Below are 10,782 nucleotides of genomic sequence, written 5' to 3'. Positions count from 1 at the left end.
TAATGATATTATGACAATATACTTATGTTGATATATTAACGGCACAATTTTTGACCAGAGTATTCTTCATTATCCTATTATAAAAAGTAGCAAGTTTTTTATACCGATATGGTTGTTCTTTACATTGAAGCTTCTTATTTGTTCCGGGATGGTTTTACGCTATTTTATTTTTATAAATAAGTTTGGGTATTGTTTTTCGGCTATTTTTCATAAATCATACAATATAGAGCCCTTAGATACGAGGGGCGCAACCGCTAGTTTGCGTATATTGTATACTTATAAAATACTATGAAAGCAAACTTGTTCTAACCATATGGAAAACTATTTAGTTTAAAAACCATGTGATTTTTTAAAGCCGTCATTTGTAGTTTATGGCTCGCGCTGGATCAAGAAACAAGTTAAAAACAGTCCACACTATCAACTTTTTATACTAAATCATATTGATGTGTGCATGTATGTGTGTAGGTTCAGCAAAATCTCCTAAACTGCTGTTCGTAATTTAAACAAAATTTAAAGAAGGTTTTAGCCTATATCGTATGGTAGAGTAAAAAAAATTAGAAGAAAAAAATAAAATTTAAATCATATACATATTTGGTGTAATTAATAGATTTATTAGCGGCTAAGCGGCTATAAACCTAAAGACCTTTTTTGGGAAATGGTGGGGGGGGGGGGGATATTTTCCCAGGGGCTATTTCTTATGAGAGGTTACTCTTCTCCAAAATATAGTTATAAACCTTCTCTAGACCTATAAGAAGTAGATCTATATATTTCGGTTATAGCGATCAGCGAGATTGTTCTCTACAGACTAACATCATTTTACTTTTCAGGATTATACATCTTTTAAAATTTACATAGCCCTTATCTTTCAAGTTTAGATTAGTTTACAGTTAACCCATAGTTTTACAGTATTCATGTACATAAAAAATATATAACAAATACAAGACTTAATAATTTAGTAAGTTTTTGTGATATATAGGGAAAAATGTTACCAAAAGCAACCGCTAGATGTCTAGTTCAACGAGCATTTTCTAGTTTTAGTAATGCTACAGAAATGGGTCTAAGTGAACAACATACAGGTTTAGAAAGTAACATATCAATAAACTAACCTAGATAAGTTAAATATTTTAACCTTTTAAATTTAATTTCTTAGGTTTAAAAATATTTTTCTATAATTGGGACTAAAAGTCCCTATTTTCAGAAATAATTTTCCAGTATGCCTTGGAAACCGATCAATATTCGCTGGATTAGAACCGGTTCTCAATCATACTGAAAAAGCATGTATAGCTAAGTAATATAGACAATTTTCTACGAATAATGAAATACAAATCGGAACATTAATATCAGTTTTGTTAGACCGAGGGGTCGAAGGCTCGTGTTAACTGGTTTTAATCTTATAATTTTTAATTTTAATGTGTAAAGCTTTCTATAATACGATGTTATAAATAACAATTTTTTTCAGCTTTTCAATCAATGGTCAGAGAATTTGCACAGGTTTCCTTAGATTTTAAATAATTTGAAGAGATGATATATTTTTTATCAAGGATATCTTTTTTCTTTCTCTGTAAAATAGTTTTATTTGGGTGTTATATCCCTCCAATTATGTCCATCAGTCTGGATAGAGGTAAAAATCATAATAACCACTGGACCTATTATGTTTTCCTTTTTATGTCAAGGTTTTAGGCATGGGACAACCTCCCTCCATACAAAAATAGTAAAACCCCAATAATTGAATGAATTCGAATAAAAATATTTCGTGATTAAAGCTGTTTTGGTGGGGTTGACTTACTGATAATGAGGACCCTTTTTGCCTGGACCCATAAATTTTGTTTCTGCTTTTTAGTTATACTTTATTCCTGGAATACTCCACTCCTTAAAGTAAGCCTGCAAAAATACACCGTTCTAACTGCTGAAAAACACTTTACTCTAAATTTGAAGCCTTCAGCTTTAATAGCAAAAAGTTGTAGGCATTTAAAATTTTTGGGTATAGAGTCTACTTGTGGCAGTCTTTCAGCAGTTAGCACGGTTTATTTCTTGCATGCTTCCTTTAAATCCAAGACTATAGGTTACTTGATTAATTTCGATCATACATTTACAGAAAATGGAGAATGTACCGATCTATTTCACTAGAATCTTCATATTTGAATTTGGGTAGGGTCAAAATGATGCTCTAACAATCGCATCAACTCTATAATTATTTAAAACAGGAGGAATTGCGACCAATAGCAGATGAGTTAGACTCTAAGAAAAAGTTTCCGAGGGAGCAGGTCAAGAAAATGGGTCAGCTTGGTCTTATGGGAGTCGAGGTATTACAGTTTTATTTCTCCAGCTTATTTTCGAAACCGATTAATATCACCTGGATTAGAACAGGTGCTATCTTTGAACCGAGACTATCACTGATGATTTCTTTCTTTCGATTTTTTTCCGACTGGCGCTAGTTGTAGAGTAGACTTTGACAAAAGATTTTTGGGATTTTTTTTAGAGGCCTGGCGATGGTTAGCCAGTAGAGATAAAGAGATAAAATTTTGTATATGTATTTTAGGCCCTAAAGTAGCTTTTTATGGTAGCAAAAGAATTAAATTTTAAAAAAGTGTATTTTGTCAAATATACATTGAGATAGTAAAAAAAATTAGGGATGCCAAGAAATTACCCATTTCACGTTTCTTTCGTCCCGTTCAGAAACAGCAGAGAATTTTCGGCAGATTCAAAATACGTTACATTGTACATTATTTGATACTGAGTTGAGTTTGAAAGCCTAATCTTTATAGAATTCGATAAGCATGAGAGAAATTATTAAAGTAAAAGCTTTAATTTCAGATAAACAAAGATTTGGGAGGCGCAGGACTGGATGGATTAAGTTATACAATTGCCATGGAGGAAATAAGCAGGGCCTGCGGGGGGACAGGTAACTTTAATCATATATCCTTTGTCTCAAGGTTGAATCTTTATATTTGAGAAAATCACATATCCCTCAACAATAATCAAATATTTTCAATGGATTTTTAACAATATTTTTGTTATGAAGGTACTTATATTTGTGTATTTAACAAGAATTTAAACCTTATATGATCTATAGATAAGCCTCACTACTAAGATACACTAGGATAAATTCAATGATCTTAAAGGATTAGAAAATGGCCGATAAATTGATATATATCCCACAAAGTTACACCTTTTGAGATTACAATCAGTGATTGAAACGTTTGGACACTCAACTAAAAGAACCAATAAATCAAATTTAATAAAATTTCCATAGAATGTTTAGCCAACGAATAAGAAAACGTTTTAAAAACTTTGGAGACTAATTTGATAAACAGCCCATTAGCCAATTTCTTCCTGGGTTAAATTGGTTTGCACTAACCTGTCACTGTATGTTAAGGAACAATCATGACAGCACATAATAGTATCTTTATGGGACCCATCAATAAATTTGGAACAGATCAACAAAAAAAGAAGATTTTACCAAACTTTGTCACAGGTAAATTTTAGTAAAACAAGGATGACTACATATACAACGTAAAGCTAAACAAATCAGACAGACAAACATATATTTTCAATTTATTATTATATACTCATAAAATTATAAAAAAAATCTAAATAAAAAATTATTGTATATTGATATAAAAAAAATTTTATTTTGTTGCAGATTAAAACACATATTCTTAAAAATCATTAAAAATATTAAAGTATTTTATTTTTTTATATTATGAAGGAGAGAGAGTAGGCTGTTTCATGTTATCAGAACCTGGGAATGGGTCCGATGCTGGCGCAGCCTCTACCCTGGCAGTTTATAAGGTACTGACAATTGTTGTATCATCCTAGATGGCCAATGAGAAACAATATTCAGTCAAAAGTTTAAAAGATTTTCTACCAAAACATTTAAACAGTTAAATTACAGTTTGAAAAAAAATATTGATAATGTTAATTTTTAAAAGATACCACTCCTATAGATAAAACTTATTGCTTTAAAGTTCGGTCACAGCTAGATTAAAACCAATTTAAATCTAATAAAAGAATGCATAATATTTGAGCCATCGAAATAGACAACTTGATTATAAAACTGTGTGATATATACTACAATTTAACCAGGGCTCGGCAGCCAAGTTGTCAGCAGCATTAAGCCTGAAATAAAACCCCGTCTGGATGCTTTAATTTTTTTTTATAAGAGATATTGACATTTATGGTCAGGTTTAGACTTCCAGCTAAATTTTAAATTTGTAAATAGTTGATTTCCATGAGGCTTACAGGTGCCTTACGCGCAGCTGCCGAGGCCTAAATTTAATCTTCTAAGGTGAATAGTAGACATTTTTCTAGGATGACCATTACAAGATCACAGGCACCAAGGCGTGGATAACAAATAGTTGGGAATCCAGTGGTGGCTCTTTATTTGCTACAACTGACAGGAATATAATTATATGCAATCAGGGACCTTAAGGGATAAGACAATGGACGATAACAACGTATAAATTCGTAATTTTTATAAATAAGATTACTCTTCATCATATCAAAATCAATAGCGGAAAAGTTTGGACACTGCTAGTATGTTCCACCCAATTAAGATTTTGAAAAAAAACTTTTAGGGCTCGCATATGTCAATTTTAAGTTAGTGAAAAAGATTTTGATTTCATATAATTTATTATTTATCCAGAAAAGCGAAGCATAAAGGAATCAGGAAATTGTCTTATATTAGAATCTTACTCATCAAAATTTTTGATGAAAATGTTTTGACAACCCTATAAAGATTAAATAAACTTAAAATTTTTAAAGCCTCCGAATATTTAACAATTCATTAAAAGTACCCAAAGTTTTTGAGTTAATGAAAAAGAGAATGTGTTTGTAAAACTTTGGGAACCAGTATAATTTACAGCCCAACGTTCTCTCACTCCCTGTATAGGTGAAAATAAAGGATACATTGGGGGAAAAAAAACTAAGGTTAGAATATTAAATAGATAAATAGGGATGAACAAATTAAACGGCCTTTTTTTCATAATTACACAACAACAGAAATTTTAAAGTTACATAAATAAAGCTTAATAGATCATGTTTTGTATTAAAAATTGCAAGTTGTTCTTTTTTTTGTAAAATTTAGGTTCTTTGACTTTATCTGTAAAAAAAGACAATTTAATCTCTTCATAGCTGTTTTTACATTCCCTTTCCATCAGATGGACTGAGCCTTGGCAATAAAGAAAGTAAAATGGGAATAAGGTAACATTTTAAACAGCTGCTCAACAACAAGGTTCTATTAGTTCATTACTACGTCAAGTAAATTCTTATAATAAAGTAACAGGATCTATGTTGTCTGTTTGTGTGTACCAATGGATCTCTCTAACCACTAAAACGATTTGGTTCTCATAGGTCGTGGGATGGGTAAAATCTATCTTGGGGGAGGGTACCTCCATCCTCCAAAGAAAAATCACCCCTAAAAAAATTATTATAAAACTTTGCGTGATTTACAGTCCAATGTCCACTCCCTCCAGGTTACATTTATACTTTTCAATTTGTTTTAGTCACTAGCATGCTATTTTACATTAGCGGCATAACCTTAGAGGCCTCTCGGAGCACTTAAGGAAAAAAACTACTGGCAGATAGTGAAAGACTGACATCCTGTCACTTTTAAATACGCATTATATAATCTTGATATTAAAAAAATTCTAGATGTACCTCAACTGCAAATGTTATCTTTGATGATTGTCAAATACCCTCTGAAAATCTTATAGGTAAAAATACAAAGTTAACGATATGTGTAACATGTCGAATATACAAATAATAAGCGACACTACAGGAAAGAAAAGTGAGGAAAATAGAGATAGGGAGAGTAAAAAACAAAACAAAAAATATGAGATTATGTGAGAATTTAAATTTTACTGCATAGGTTGAGAAAACCAAATGGAGAGGAGTGCCATCGACAGACAGACAGACTGACTGACCAACACAAAAACTTATACTCATAAATTTGAGTAGCTTAGCCATAAATAAAAAAAATAAAATTCTTAATACGCATGATCAATATCAAACACTGAAAATAATATTGAAAATTTAGGAGAGAGTGGACAAGGATTTAAAATTGCCATGCAAATTTTAGATGCAGGTAAAACAGGTTTTGTTGCAAAGCTATTATTCATTTAGGGTATGTTGATGTCTGTACGTCCAACTGTGATTCCTATATCCAAAGATAGTAAGGAAGGAAATGACATTGGACTGTAAATATTACTGGTACCTATGGTTTTATCAAAAAGCTTTTTCGTTTATCTGCTTATACACTTTTATTAGATATTGATTAATTGGTTTAGACTATCAGTGTTCAACTCATGATTTGAATCTATAGAATGTGAAAATTTGTTAATTATCAATAAATTTTTTGTCCATTGTCTTATACCAATATTTAACTTTTCAAATTAGTATTTTTAATTCCAAGGCAGAATTCCAATTGCAGCTCAGGGAGTTGGCATAGCGGCAGGTAAACTAATTATAAAATTGATTATTATGTATTACCTCAATTGACCTATCGAGCACTGAACTCCCTCCTATGATTTTATCAAAAATAAGGAAGGGATAGTTTTTTTATTGTTTGTGTATTACCTTAGGTTTGGTAATATTCAATTATATTGGGTACTAGGTAGTTCTGCAGGGTTAGGGCACCGCAAGAATATACCTGCATGGTTAGACCCCCTGCAGGTGTAATGCTTAAGGAAGGAAAAATGGAACTTTTTTTTGATTATTGTTAAAAAATATAGGCTGAGGTCAATGCTTAAAAGGAATATATCTGGAAAGCACACATGAATAATTCGATTTATAAAAAATTTCTGCAACAAATCAATTTATATGTACAAATCTTTTGACATCAACTGACTACTGCGATGTAATGATCATACCTTATTGTTACAGAAATATTCAAACATAATTATATTCTAGATGCTTTGCAGAGAGCGCTAGATTATGTGATGAAAAAGCCAGTTATAAGCCAGGTACTTTTAACAGCATTGAACTAATATTAATTAAGCGGATTAATATTTTTCTTTTTACAAGGAATGTCACATCCCAGTGTAGACTCAGAAACTCTTTTCTCGGCTTCTATCGAAGATAGACAGCTGAATTTTATTTTGAAGATTCCCTATACCAATGACCTTCCAGTGTATAATTTACTTGGTCCGTTAATCTTTCAGTCATGCTCCAAAAATTAAACATGAAACACATTAATTCCCAGTTTCTTTACATCTATTTTTTATTAATAGTTACTGAACATCTGCCTTATCATAACACTTTATCTAAATTTCCATCTATGATTTGTCCTGCTTATTGATGATGTCAACCTTGTAAAAATTAATAAAAACTATTGGCAGAAAATATGCTTTTTAAATAACTTTGTCCGTATGTCAATTCTTACTTTTTTTACTTTAATACTTATTAACGATATCAACCTTGTTAGAATGATGAAGAACTACTGGCAGAAATGGAGGTTATGGTTACTACAGCTAGATTACTCACCTACAGGTAATGGCCACCACTTCTAGATTACTTACCTACAGGTACTGATCACCACTGCTAGATTATTTACCTACAGGTAATGGTGACTACTGCTAGATTACTCACCTGCAGGTAATGGTCACCACTGCCAGATTACTAACCTACAGGTAATGGTCACCACTGCTAGATTACTCACCTACAGGTAATGGTCACCACTGCTAGATTACTCACCTACAGGTAATGGTCACTACTGCCAGATTACTCACCTACAGGTAATGGTCACCAGCACCATTTCATCTTGATAATAAATCTTTTAAATTAATAATAATATTATTTTTTAATTTACAGGGCTGCAAGGATGAAAGATGAGGGGAAACCTATAGGTGACAATTCTCTCATATTTTTATAGCACTGCAGCTTTATAATTAGGTTATACCTGTACGTCCTTCAGTATATATGATACCATGTAAAAGTACTTCAACCTACAAGGTTTCGTCTTTTTATCTTTGAAATCATGATAAATGAGAAATGTTATTTTCTAGTCTGCTTATAAAACTAGATAGACCGCTGAATTTATCTGTTGTGATTTCTTCGACCAAATAAAAGATATTAGCCAATTTTATTTTGCCTAAATTTACTAAAGGGACAAATTATTTTAGGTAAAATAGCTGCAATGGCAAAATTATATGGAAGTGAAGTGGCTACATCTGTTTCTCATAAAGCAATTCAGGTTTATTGGCATTTTTAAATCATACATTTACACAATCATAATGATATTTTTTTTAGAAACAAAGATAATAGAAAGTCTAACATAACATATATTTTAGATCTCGTTAATTACTTAAGCCATTGAGTTCTCAATTTAAGGGAAGCTTCATAGGGCTTCCAGTAATGTTTTTACTAGTTAAGTACTTAGTATTATAGTTTTATAATTGATTTAAGCTATTTTTCTGCCCTCTCTCTGTCCGTTCGAATACAAAGTTCCAAAGGAGCCAATGACGAACTTTTTATATATTTGTATTAGCTTCTCTTAGATTAATAAAAGAATTTAAAAATTTAAAAAAAAAATCATTTTTTTAGTTGATGGGAGAAGATGGGTTGATAAAAGGAGGAGGAGTGGAAAGAAACTACAGAGACGCCAGGTTTATATTTTTAATTAGATGGGAGTAGATGGATTAGGAAAAGTAGGCGGAGTGGAAAGAAACTACAGAGACGCCAGGTTTATATTTTTAATTAGATGGGAGTAGATGGATTAGGAAAAGTAGGCGGAGTGGAAAGAAATTATAGAGGCCAGTTGTATATTTTAAATTAGATGAGAGAAGAAGGGTTGAGAAAGGAAGGTGGAGTGAAAAGAAACTACAGAGACGCCAGGTTTATATTTTAAATTAGATGGGAGAAGAAAAGTTGAGAAAGGGAGGTGGAGTAAAAAGAAACTACAGAGATGCCAGGTTCATATTTTAAATTAGATGGGAGTAGATAGATTAGGAAAAGGAGGCGGAGTGGAAAAAAATTATAGAGGCCAGGTTTATATTTAAAATTAGATGTAAAAAGTTGAGTTTAGAAAATGAAGTGGGGCGGGGTTGAAAGAAACTATAGACATACCAGATTAAAATTTGTGAAAATCCTCTTCAATTTTATGTATCAGAGAGGGATGGAGTATTAGTCAGTAAATTAGAGTGGTTCCCAAAGTTTATAAAAATGATATTTCATTTGTTTACTTTAAAAAATGAACTTTTATTAAACCTTTAGTGTCTTAACTTTTCCATCAACAATGTAATCTACTTAAGGGATGATTTTGTTTATTGAAATTAAGGATGCACAATTGACATCAATTTATCGTCAAGGTCTAAGAAAAAGGGTTTAGAAAAATAAATTAGACATAAAATTTTATAATTTCTAATAATATATTTAAGGTAGTTTTGACTTTGGAGTAGCATTTAACCAATATTTAATATTAAACCAATCTTTTTTTGGGGAAAAAATTATCTTGATTACTAGATGCCTAACTTTGAAATTCTTTTGTTAACTTAAAAACATACTTATCCTTGTTTTGTTTAGAATAACTGAAATCTACGAAGGAACATCAGAGATTCAGAAGGTTGTTATAGCTGGACACATGAAGAAAGAATATAGGAATAAATATACAAATGGTCAATGATTATATATTGTCATACATTAATTCAATAAATATTGCCTCCTAACTAATTATAATTTCTATATGTATGAGTTATATCATTTATAATTAAAAAGCTTTTTATTTGTTTATAGACGTCCAAGGGTAAGAGTGAAGGCGTGCTTAACCCCAACAAACTTAGAAACCTCTTAATTTTACCCCTCAAATAAAAAGCTTGAACGTCCCTATTTTTTGTTTATCTCTTACATTCTAATTAGGGCTTTGCTAATATTTTCACCCCACCCTCCACATATTTACCACATTTTTTAACGAGTGGAAAACCGTCACATTGAAAAGTATCCAGCTCAAAAATAATTAGCAAGAATTTTTTTATTTTAAATAAAACATAAAAAAAATTCATCCTTTTATGTCAATAAAATGTTCAAGAATAATAAAAAATAAAGTAAATGTGATATTCTAAAAATGCAGCAACTCAAAAAAATAGTTTTTGTTGTTAGTTTGTTATTCATTGTAATATTTCAACTTCATTATATTTGTAAGAAAGAGTGATTCAAAAACACATAAGATGTACTACTGAAAATATATATTTGGTTGGGCTTTTATATAGGCGGTTTTATTCAAATTACAATTTTCTAGAAAAAGTGTTTAAAAGGGAAATTTATCATTTGGTAGGCCCTACTTTATAGAACCTTATACTTAGTTGGGGTTAGGTTAAAGTATTGGGACATTATCATGTAGATATAGGAACCTGTATGGTTATATTACATTCAGTAAGAGCTAGAAATACTTAAATTTTCTTCAGAAATGGAAAATAGCGGAGGTGGGAGTTATACTGAATGGAAGCTGACTTTTTATTATTAGTTACAAAAGATTATTTCAATCCTATGCAGCAAATGAATTCCTATCATAAAAAAATGTAGTCATAAATATTTACTATTTCCTTTTGAAAGATTTTATAGAATAATCATTAAGAATTTGGTTAACTTTATATTTTTTGTGCCACCTTTAACCAAAGTTAAAGTTTATTATTGCAGATATTTAGAAAGCATATTCTAAAGCCAAGTTGTTGCTTCGATGTGATTTTACAGTAGATTATTTATTATTAGCTTAATTTATTTTAGTACAATTACAAATAACATGAAATAAAATTATAATTAGGCAAAGAATGTGTCATATACTAAGATTTT

At 30.8% G+C, this 10,782-nt stretch overlaps 1 protein-coding gene across 4 annotated transcripts; it reads left to right on the top strand.

Annotated features, from left to right (window-relative positions):
* The first annotated feature begins 960 nt into the window (after positions 1-960).
* LOC145312811 (short-chain specific acyl-CoA dehydrogenase, mitochondrial-like) lies at positions 961-9,927 on the top strand. Of its 4 annotated transcripts, none has more exons than XM_080152050.1 (19): positions 961-1,076; positions 1,460-1,491; positions 2,205-2,303; positions 2,815-2,902; positions 3,377-3,475; positions 3,710-3,792; positions 4,312-4,400; positions 4,646-4,669; positions 5,134-5,202; positions 5,653-5,714; positions 6,038-6,085; positions 6,413-6,454; positions 6,910-6,962; positions 7,424-7,453; positions 7,664-7,698; positions 7,810-7,844; positions 8,121-8,191; positions 8,542-8,603; positions 9,520-9,927. In XM_080152050.1, exons 1-19 carry the CDS (start codon positions 983-985, stop codon positions 9,617-9,619), a joined length of 1,215 nt encoding a protein of 404 aa, XP_080008176.1. In that variant the 5' UTR covers positions 961-982; the 3' UTR covers positions 9,620-9,927. The 4 variants fall into 4 exon arrangements, with proteins under 4 accessions (XP_080008176.1, XP_080008177.1, XP_080008174.1 ...); XM_080152051.1 differs by lacking the exon at positions 7,664-7,698 and adding an exon at positions 7,594-7,628 and having other exon boundaries at positions 9,520-9,679; XM_080152048.1 differs by lacking the exon at positions 7,664-7,698 and adding an exon at positions 7,629-7,663 and having other exon boundaries at positions 9,520-9,678.
* The last annotated feature ends 855 nt before the right edge of the window (positions 9,928-10,782 follow it).

Source organism: Acartia tonsa, chromosome 2 (assembly GCF_053477335.1).
Source record: "Acartia tonsa isolate MP-2025a chromosome 2, ASM5347733v1, whole genome shotgun sequence".
Taxonomy (NCBI): domain Eukaryota; kingdom Metazoa; phylum Arthropoda; class Copepoda; order Calanoida; family Acartiidae; genus Acartia; species Acartia tonsa.
Note: the sequence above shows the minus strand (reverse complement) of the source record. Positions and strands in the feature narration are given on the sequence as shown.

Coding starts and splice junctions, on each gene's coding strand:
- LOC145312811 (XM_080152050.1), top strand. CDS start 983: ATGTTACCAAAAGCAACCGCTAGATGTCTAGTTCAACGAGCATTTTCT. Junction 3,793..4,311: donor CTACCCTGGCAGTTTATAAG/GTACTGACAATT, acceptor ACATTTTTCTAG/GATGACCATTACAAGATCAC. Junction 5,715..6,037: donor ACCCTCTGAAAATCTTATAG/GTAAAAATACAA, acceptor TTGAAAATTTAG/GAGAGAGTGGACAAGGATTT.